This window comes from Pseudomyrmex gracilis, unplaced genomic scaffold (genome assembly GCF_002006095.1).
Source record: "Pseudomyrmex gracilis isolate BER0280 unplaced genomic scaffold, ASM200609v1 scaffold_374, whole genome shotgun sequence".
NCBI lineage: Eukaryota > Metazoa > Arthropoda > Insecta > Hymenoptera > Formicidae > Pseudomyrmex > Pseudomyrmex gracilis.
The window spans coordinates 21,917-32,735 of NW_018020958.1; the positions used below are offsets into that span (position 1 = coordinate 21,917).

Genomic DNA, 10,819 nt, shown 5'->3' on the forward strand with positions numbered 1-10,819 from the left:
ATCGGAACGCAGCCCATATTGCTAGAGAAGGAGAAGTGCCTCAGATCGTTCGTGTCACTGGACGTTAGCGCACATGAACTTATCTGCCTCAACCGCCATCGTATTAGTGATCCAAGTGCTCTGTGGTATACATTGGAGCATGCGACCCGAACAAACCTCGTATTGAGAGTTTCGGTGGAAACTAGACCATTGGCGCCGACTGTACTTGTACGGTATTGTTTGTTGTTTTCTTGATATTTTGACTGAGGTAATTCAATATGTACGTTTTCAAATCATCGATATATATTATATTGCACTTGTATGCATTTTTCTGGAATGTTTATTGCGACGAAACGGATGTATCCAAAGATGACGTGCCGTGAGTAATTTATATGTTGTGTTTGTGACATAACATAACGTTAAGTTTTATTTAAAACAAAGATTTATCAAACGTAGACGGTTAATCTTGTTTGTAAAATGTATAAATAGATGTTTATATATTATATTTTAGGTTCACAGAAGAACTAAAAAATATATATTCTTTCTTCTATACATCCAAAGATGAAGATTTTGGGTATTTGTTGTCTCATACATATCTGTAACTTATAATTTAAACAGATCAAAATATCTGTAACTTGTGATTTAAACAGATTATATTTATTGAAAAGAGTTTTGATCTTTTACTTTTTAGTGCAGGAGAGCAACCACAAAAAAATTATCAATTTCCTTTATCTGATGTATCCACAGAAATACAGCCAATTGTTTGTAAAGAATGGGATGAAAAAAATACACAGGAAGCAATATTTTATAAACGTTTAATTTCTATCTTATTATCGAATCTTTTCATACAGGTATGTTATATTAGATTTTATATGCACTTAAAGAGTCAATCTTATTGCTTCTCATACGCTCATTAGCTCATAGTAATGGAACATCTTAATAACTTGCAAATGTTGCATAATTGTACATGACATTTTTATTCTAAATGATGTATACAATCCACTTTCATACTTTGTTGTGTGAAAAACATTCATAGTCGATTTCTTCATACCTTTCGATATATATATATATAGCTATCCTCTGGATAAATTCCTCTGAGAACCAATAAAGAGAACCAATTTTGGGAGATATCTTCTAGATAAAGTTATCGAAAACTTATCTAGAAGTGAAAAAATTGGCTGTCAGATCTTCCAAATACATACATACATATATATATGTATATGTAAAATTACACTTTCGATAAAAAAAATTTTGAATTGACAATTGCAGAGACATAATGACAGATTGATTGGAAAACTTAGTATAGAAGCATCTTCTTTACAATTTGAATATCTTCAGAATTTTGTAAAAGGTCAAGGTTCTATAAGAGAAGTAGATAGAATACTGGACAGTATAATACAACAACCTGATTTCTCAGCAGAACAGTTTGTGGCTGAAGCAACTTATTATCTTACTTTATTGAAGGATAATTTGATGTATTATTTGCAATTTGTAAAAGAACATGTAAGTATAGTTTAATGTGAAAAATCTTAGGATTCTCACAAATGTAAATTTAGTAACTTTTTTGTATTTGTTACAGTGGAATATAACAATAATCTCTTTTGTAGTTATAGCCAGTTTTATGGTACTAAGAAGGCAAAAATGGTCTCGAGGTTTAATTATTTTTCTAGTGTTTGATGTTATATTTATAATAAGTTTTTTTATAACTTGGTGGCAACTTATACAGGTAACTTGATATTATTTTATCATATCAAGAATTTGACAGCATCAGCAGTTATATTTACATAAATAAATATGAAGTTTATGTCATGTGAATAAAACAATCTTTAATATTAAACATTATTTTACAGGAAGCAGAAATTAAGCTGATGGCAGCTCAAGCTCAATTTGCAGAAATGCCGATTACTTGCCAGCCACATAAAATGGGTCATTGGGACAAGATGATTTCCTTTCTTTACTGTGAGTAGTTCGTATCTGAATTAATGTGATTGATATTTTATTATCAAGTAGTTGCAAGTAATTGTTTATCTATAGCTACTAACGATTGTGAAAGGTATTATGAAACTATGATGACCAATCCAAAACTGAAAGTAACGCCTGTGCTTGTACTGACACACCTTCTTAGCACGGTTATTTTTCATCCTTTGTCATCTTTTGGCACTGCCATATCTGAATTTATAAAAAATGCCACAGGTAAATAAATTGTTTTAATGTATCATCAAAATGTACAATAAGTATTACATGCTATATTTTGTGTTTTATTTAGGTGAACTGAACTTTTTCTACAAGTTTCCTGTCATAATTCTTCTTTTCTTAAGTGTGTGCATATGTATAGTATTAGTGCCATTGTTTTTACTCGGTGGTTCCTTAAATTTTGGTGTTGGACCGTTTTTCAAATTTGGGTTAAAGGGAAGATCTAAACAGCAAGAGCGCATTGAACAAATTTATGAGGTATTATTGTTTGATTTACTTACTGTTTAGTTTTTTATATATGTCAGCGTTTATTAGCATTTTTCTCTTTTTTTATATCATTTTAATATATTAACATTCTTTACTGAATTGCATTGGTTACAAAAATAATACTTTTTTTTAACAAAAATTAAATTTTTTCATTTAGTTATATAATTCAAATAGTCTGTATTTTTAAAAAATGTTTTCATGCGCAAATCAAAATCAGTTATATATTTGTACTTATAAATCTTTTTTTGTTCTTATTATAGAATACTTCGTCTAAAAAACGGTTAAAAAATTCAAAAAAATTGAAACAAATTACATTGGAAGATAAAGGTAAACAAATATAAAAAATGCAAATAGCAAAAATAAATATTTATTTAGTGTATTCGTTTTTATAAAAATGTAATTATTGTTCCATACTAGATCCTGCTGGAGGTGACACTGGTATTGATACACATCTAAGACTACAATGTAAACATAAAAAACAATGCACATGTGATAATGAAGATATAGATTTAAGTACAGAATGTGAAAAGGAGGAGCAGATAATTGATTGTAAATGAATATATGTCGCTTGTTTTTTTTATAAATTTTGTTCTAGATTTTATATAATATCTGATTATTTATAATTAGCTTTCTAATTAATTATTTATATTTTTTTATATTTAATATTGATATTCAATAAGTATAAATATTGCTATTATATATTTAAATATTAACAATTATATACTTAAAGAATTGCTAATATTTGCATGTTAATATTTGCTGAGTAATAAATGCTACATATTTATAATTATTGCAAAGCCATATTCTCTCTAGTAAAGTTAATCAGAAAAAAGAGAGAATAATCACGGCTATTTTAGAACTTACCACTTTTGGTTTAACTCCGTGCATTTGTGCCACCTACGTCTACAAATAGATGTCGCTTTGTAGCTTCTATATCCATTTTTGTGGATATAAAGCGCTGAAATCAGCGGCCAAGTAATGTAGTAACATTAGGCCAAACACTGTAAAGCCTGTATCACGTTTTCAAATTCACCTTTTGAGAATTTAACCAATCGAAATAAAGGATACTAAATTTAAGTTTAGTAAACTCCGCTCTGATTGAACAAATTCCAATATATTCTCTAATTTGATACAAGCTTAATGTTTCAACACTTCACAGTCTAAATCATACATTATCTATGGATATTATTCTGTGGACGTGATAGTGCGTACATACTTGTCTGTGCATTGTCTACATTCATTTTGTACGTAAAAGATGGCGGATTGCAAGGGTGCGTTTTGTTTCTTTAGATTTAATTAGACATGTATGCGAAAAATTTTACGAAATAATAATATCGAGTAAAGCTAGAGGTACTTTGTTCGTCGCGTAGTGTAACGTGGATTTACGATGCAGTGTATTGTTTGACAAAAATTTTATATTTTATTTGTCTATGTGTTATAGAACTAAATAATGTGTACGAGTAAGACAGATAGAGGAAGAAAGATAGAATAATTTATTTCTGTTGTATTTTAGAGAATTCAGAAGAAACTAGTTGCTCATCACTTGTTCTGAAAGTTGATCCACCTGAGGAGATACCAGAAAACATTGTCGAAGATCCAACTAATAGTACTTTAGATCATCGATCATCTGATTCAGATACACATGGTTAATTTAAAATATCTATCTATTAAATAGTTCATCAGTTTTACATTTATGCATGGTACTGTGTGTGTAATATACATATATGTGTATGATGTGTGTGTGTGTGTGTATATATATATATACACGTATGTGTGTGTGTGTGTGTATGTAAGTGTAAAAATTGCGAGATATATGAGAATATATGAGATCTCCTGCTAACAATATGATAAGGTAACTATTTGTGTATTAAGTAAAACATTTTTCAGATAAACCAGAAAATCATACAGTGGAATTAAAGGATCGTGAATCTATATCATCTGTCAAACCTCCTAATAAGAAACATTGTAAGTATCTATAATTTAATAAAATTTGTATTGTGAGTTGTATATGTTTCTGTTTTGTTTATAGGTCCTGTGTTAGCTGCTTCAAAATTGGGAAATTCATTCGGTATCAATGAATTTTCCAATATACCTGGTAAATCAAAGTCATCTATATTAAGGCCGTCACAATTAAGTGCTGTTGCAAACAATTCTACAAGTTCCAGTGACAAAACTGTTTTACAACCTGCAAAATTTCATAATCCTTTTACAAAAAGTGATAATTCTTTAGAGGAAGATAAATCTCCTGTAAAGAATAATAAGAATGAAGCAAGCGAAAGTTCTAACAAGGAAGAAAAGTCTACAGAAGATATAAAACCAAAATTTTTACCTCTTGGTATAAATGCAAAAGAAAATGAAAATAATGTAAATAGTACTGTTGCATCCAGCACTTCTGCTCCTGGCTTTGTGTTTGGTCAGAATTTAAAAGAACGTGTAGCTGTTTCAAATAATGCAGAAAGTTTGGATAAATCTGAAAAAGATGAGTCAAAGAATGAGGAGACCACCAACGAGAATGGATCTTCCGAACTTCTTTTCTCGAGTGCGGCTGCGAATTGTAATCGTGCTACGGTAAAGCCAGGATTAACATTAACTCAGGCAGCACAGGTGTTAGAAGAAGCTAACCGTGCAAACAAAAGAAAGTATAGTCAAGTGACATTGTTGACTGGTGAAGAAGGAGAAACGAATGTTCTTCAAATCAATTGCAAGCTATTTGCGTTCGATAAGGTGCGTGTACTAGAAATTTTGTACTACATTTAGCGCACGTTTGCTATAAATTTATATAATGATTTTGCCAACTATTGCTCGTTTTATCATAGGTTAGCAGCAGTTGGCAGGAAAGAGGGAGAGGTACTTTGAGACTCAACGATCGAGATGATGAATCTCGGTTGGTTGGCCGTACAACGGGAACGCAAAGGGTGATCTTGAATACAAAAGTATGGCCTGGTATGACAGCGGAGCGTGCTGGACCTAAATCACTAAGATTAACTGCGATGGATGTTCATGGAGATATAAGAATCTTTCTTGTCCAAGCGGCACTTAACGAAATTGATCAACTACACAATCTTCTTCTACAACGGCTTAAACGAGCGCAGGAACGACATCCTAAAAAAGTAGCGACAGATCACTGACAACCGATCGACTGCTTTGACGCGAGATGTTAACTGCAGTGCATCAGTTTAATAATTTGTGCAACATAGAAGTCATTGAGATATACGGAGGAAGAATTTAAGTCCTTTAAACATATACAACTCTATCTAGTATGCGCGCAATAGTACGGCTATGATTTGTGCCTTCCTTCGAGAAGTTGCAGCAGCCTTCGGCAGTGTTTTTATCACTGGATTTATCGAAAGAGGACACCGGTATTTATCGAAAAAATAGAAGGAAACGAAGAAGAAAGATAAGAGAAAACGACAATCGAGTCGTAACATAAGTTGTGACAAAAGTGATTCCTTGTATGAGTATTGGAATTTTTTCTTTTCTCGCGAATACAAAGCTTTTGTAATCATTCCCAATTGATATTCGTTTACTTGGATTCTACTACTACTTTCTTATTTGATAAAAATAAGTGTGTATGTACAAAAAGAGAGTCAAGATTTTTAAGAATAATATCGATTACATACTTGTAAAAAAAAAAACTGCAAAGTAAAATGTAAGTTTTTGAATAAACTTAGCAAGAATTTTAGTAATGTATACAGTTATATTGATTTACGTGTGCATTGTTATAGTCAGCACTTTCTTTTCTCACAATTTATTCATTAGTCGATAATAAGTTAAACATTTGAATAAATAGGCACTCGTATTACGTACACAATCAACAATGCGAGAAATATATGGCTGGCAAAAAAACAAATTTTGAAATTTACGTGTAATTGCATCTTGTTATGTGTACTATGACATATTTCAAAAGACATTCGTGTGGGAATATAAACCGTATATACACTGGCATTATTAATATACAATAATAAAATATTATAAAATGATTATAAAAAATTGCTTTATGTGTAAATAAAATCCTTACGATCACTTCCTGGATGCTCGAAAAGTTGTTTTCCCTTACGTGTATTGTGTACAGATTCCTTTCGACTCCTCCAATGTGGATTTTGTTGATGTATATAATTTATATTTGATTTGATGCTGTATATAAATTTATATATTTATTATTATAGAAAAAAAAACAATTTAATAATCAAATTAAAGAGACTTTAACACTGATAGACAATCCGATTTTATATTTTCTACGTTGAAAAATAGTAAAATATCTATTTACAGTAAAGAAGCTCGAGTAGTCGAGCGATATATAGCGCGGAAGCTGGCGCGCAACGATCAAGCCGCACACCACGCTGGATGGCATTCAATGGTTGATATTTATAGAATGCCGAATTCCCTGCAAATCCCTGCATTGCTTTAGGCGTCAAAATCGAGTTCTTACGTTCATCTCAACGTCCGTCCGATGATCGTCGAATTTGATTTGGCGGACGCGCACGATAATGCGACGCTGCGATGACAACGATAGTATTTTCGGGAGAGACGCACGTAATAACGTAATGTTACCTTAGCTGATCCCGCGAGAGAAGAATTACGGGAAATCTAATATGTGGCGAGAAAGAGAGGGAGAGAGAGAGATTTTTAAACCAGAGCTGATGCCCGTTCGATTCGTCAGATTCGTTGTCAGTCTTATGTGATTCGAACGCGTTCTGTTCTTCTGTTCGGTGTTTTATCGGTACCATCATCATCCTCCGTCGTCATCGTTGTCGCGGCTAATCGAGTCCGCAATCGCAACGACGCCAACGACCATCGTCTTCTGATTGCGAAAGAACCGAGAGGAACTCGAGAAGTCAAAAACAGAAAATATCTATCTTCATTCCATCTTTTCGCGGGTGCCCAGTTCGGCAAAGTAATAGTTGAAACGCAGAAAGAAGGAATCGATAATAATTTATTTATATGTGTGTACGTGAGAATTTTACGTGTAACACGGTATGCGAACAATACGCGTGACTGTTGATATAATAAAGATAAAATTTAAAAAAATACACTTCTTCGCTTTGTCCGAAAGTGACGTTTGTCGTTGATTCGACCTTTGTATGTGTATATTTTTGTTCAATTTCTGTATATTATTACATACAGAAAGAAGATATTTTAGCGACAAACACAATCATTAAAAATCACACTGTAGATTATCAATATATTCTCTCCTTCTCTCTTGTCTTTTGTAATAAGAAAGTCAAATAAAATATTATACTTTGAATTTGTTCTACTACTACTACGATTAAAGGTATTTGATTTTGTCGCGGCGAGTTGACCAATACTAAATGCCGATGAATTAATCTTTAAAGAACGCGTACTGACTCAACGCTGAGAAGCTTTTGGGATTCTTAGGAAACGCCGAACTTATTGTTAGTGTCTCTCTCTCTCTCTCTCTCTCTCTCTCTCTCTCTCTCTCTCTCTCTCTTTCTCTCTCTTTTTCTCTCTCTCGCCGTTCTGAATTTTCCCAAAAATATAACATCGCGCGCATGGCCACTTCCCACCATTGAACACAAGTGGAAGAGGATTCGGAGGTAATGAAACTGACAACCGGAAGCGTAGTTTTTCCTGTTACGTGCTACCGATATCATGTGAATTTGATCGCGCAATGATGACGCCGATGAATCGCGAAATCGTCAGGTATTTATAGTTGCTTGAATTTTGTGCGAATATATTTCTTTCGTGTCCCAGTCGTTCGATTCAGAGTCGAATACCAAACAACTGCGTTACATTTCACATATGTATGTTCGATACAGTTAGTATCAATCATAAGTTTGTTTATGGATTAATATAGGGTATAGTATATCATTGATGTATATGCGAGAGCGCAAAGAGTTAATTATCTACCAAGTGGAGAATTGTATCCGCGCGAAAAATGATGTTCACTGGCGCCTCGCACGCCAAAAGGAGAAATGCCGGTGGTGGATCGTCGAGCGGATCATCTTCCGGAAGAAGATCCTCTGTGGATCATCGAAATCTTCCGGCGCGCGGCGTTGGCGCTGAAGGATATACGTACAGGTGAGCTTAATCGGTACGTAAATTCCTCATGTTGAGTCATAATTTATTTGCGCATCGGCTGTTTTAACGTGTTCTTTTTACAATATGACTTATATATAGTATATATATATATATATATATATATATATATATATATATACTTACAATGTCAAAGTTATTTCATGCGAAGCATGTATAACGGATGTGTATGAGTTTCCTGGGAATTAAATGATTTCAGAACGAGAGTACCGGCACTCGTAACGACTGCGGACACATCATCGACAAGTTCAACGCAAAACAAAACTTATATATACAAAACTAGAATTCCTCGGAGAGAGCTCGTAAAGACAACGTCAAAGACAACGTTAATCTCTTCTTCTTCTTCTTCTTCTTCGCGGGAGAACAACATCGGTCGAGCTATCACGAGAAGAAGAGGAGCTGTGAAGCATAACAAAGTGCATGTTATACGAGGTCACAAACTCGTAGCCAAGTTTTTTCGGCAACCGACATTCTGCGCTTTTTGTAAAGACTTTTTATGGTAATACACTTTACATTTTGCGTCTTTATCTTTATGTTAATGCCTTTTATTTTTGTGTCCTCATGATATATAATATATGTATATTGTTGATATAGCGATAAGAAAAATATTAATAATATCTGTTGCTTATTACAGGGGTTTTGGGAAACAGGGTTATCAATGTCAAGGTATCATCTTTTATACATTCTCTTTTTTTATGCGCATATCACTGAAAAGTTTATTATTAACATTTAGTAATGTTGATTAGAAATTACATTTAAAAAACATTGTTTACAGCATGTCAAACTGCGGTGCACAAGAAATGTCATGATAAGTTATTGACTAAATGTCCCGAAAGCGGAAGAGAATCGGAAAATACGATAGTAAGTAATACTATCTATGCGTGATGAGACAAATGTACAAAAGAGTAGACAATCGTAAATAAATATCAAAATTGCATTTAGTTTTTTAATAATAAGATTAATTGCTTTAATTTATTTATTTAATTCTTGCATTCGCGTATTACTGTGCTATTTCGGCGACATGTGTGCGTTTAATTTGTTACCTAAATTACATATCTGTTTCTTTTTATTTGGGTTTTAGTACTTGAGAGAGCGTTTCAAGATAGACGTTCCTCACAGATTTCGAACTCACACTTTCATGTCACCGACTTTCTGCGATCATTGTGGTTCTTTGCTGTATGGATTGTTTCGGCAAGGTCTAAGATGCGATGGTAAGAATGCGATGTGTCACTGCGAATATTTTTTTTTTTTTAATAACGTACATACATAAAAATAAAGAGAACGCGCGCGTTTTTTACTTCAGTGGTTATCTTATTTGTGTATTGTTGACAGATGCGCACTGATACGACACATAACGTATACAAAACCATGACTTACATTTTACAGAATTATACGCAACGTCAAAATCGCACTGTTATACTTCAGCATGCGTATACTTATTTTGCCTTGCACGTTTTATGCAATTTAAACATTTTAATTAACATAAATTTTCAATGAAATTTAATCAGAGCTAAAAGTAATTAAACGCTCGTATCTAAATACATGTAATATAGCAATATACAAAAGAGTGATTGATAAGTATCCGAAACGAAGAAGTAAACAACAATTTATTGAAATGTATGTATTTACTTAGTATAGTCGCTTTTTATCTGGATACATTTTGACAAATGTAATACCACTGTCGCGATCTATGTGTTTTGAATACTCATCAATCGTCTCTTGTATATTGATATGCGGTAGTTCCCTCTTAAAAGATTTTCAATAGTGTATATATTATTTTCCATCACTATAAAAGAAAATACTTGACAGATTTAACTTTTTACACACAGGTTGCAATTATAATAGTAACTTTATAATAGTAACTTCTATAAGAGAGAAGATTTTTAAAAGAATTCTTTAAATTTCTCTATTTTGCGTTATATCTAAACTTATTATTATTTAGCAACTAATAATGCAGTATTTCTCAAGTTATTTTTAATAATTTAATTTATGTCTATTATTTGTTGTACTTATTTATGATACATGTATTATTACATAATCTGTACAAGATGTGAGTTTATGGTTCTAAATTTCATTTTTTAAAGGGAAACTACATGTGTGTGTGGTGTTTTTGTTTCTTTGGGAATATTGTCAGAATATTCCCAAGAATCTATTATTAAAATAACGTATCGATATTGTTTTACCCTATATACAGGGTGTCCCAGAATGGCCGTACAATCTCTCGTAGGCAGGTAGAAGGAGTAAAACTGAGTCAAAAAGTCTTATACCATTTTGCTAGATTTGCAATAGTTACTGAGATTTTAATTAACAAAGATCCGCGAAT

General features: G+C 32.5%; 3 protein-coding genes across 3 annotated transcripts in view; all 3 read left to right on the top strand.

Annotated features, from left to right (window-relative positions):
• The first annotated feature begins 169 nt into the window (after positions 1–169).
• LOC109860385 lies at positions 170–3,039 on the top strand. The gene is made up of 10 exons (XM_020439427.1): positions 170–358; positions 491–553; positions 671–830; positions 1,249–1,482; positions 1,559–1,705; positions 1,830–1,938; positions 2,014–2,172; positions 2,246–2,430; positions 2,700–2,766; positions 2,857–3,039. The coding sequence occupies exons 1-10, from the start codon at positions 258–260 to the stop codon at positions 2,994–2,996; spliced, it is 1,365 nt and encodes a 454-aa protein (XP_020295016.1). The 5' UTR covers positions 170–257; the 3' UTR covers positions 2,997–3,039.
• A 576-nt stretch (positions 3,040–3,615) lies between these two features.
• On the top strand, positions 3,616–6,121 carry LOC109860381 (ran-binding protein 3). The gene is made up of 5 exons (XM_020439424.1): positions 3,616–3,710; positions 3,953–4,084; positions 4,327–4,404; positions 4,469–5,163; positions 5,256–6,121. The coding sequence occupies exons 1-5, from the start codon at positions 3,695–3,697 to the stop codon at positions 5,565–5,567; spliced, it is 1,233 nt and encodes a 410-aa protein (XP_020295013.1). The 5' UTR covers positions 3,616–3,694; the 3' UTR covers positions 5,568–6,121.
• A 730-nt stretch (positions 6,122–6,851) lies between these two features.
• Positions 6,852–10,819, top strand: part of LOC109860380 — an 11,779-nt gene continuing 7,811 nt past the window's right edge. Inside the window, exons 1-6 of the mRNA XM_020439423.1 lie at positions 6,852–8,100; positions 8,255–8,478; positions 8,696–8,995; positions 9,131–9,162; positions 9,272–9,357; positions 9,578–9,720. Coding sequence (XP_020295012.1) covers positions 8,336–8,478; positions 8,696–8,995; positions 9,131–9,162; positions 9,272–9,357; positions 9,578–9,720 — 704 coding nt within the window. The 5' untranslated portion in view covers positions 6,852–8,100; positions 8,255–8,335. The remainder of the gene's footprint in view (positions 8,101–8,254; positions 8,479–8,695; positions 8,996–9,130; positions 9,163–9,271; positions 9,358–9,577; positions 9,721–10,819) is intronic.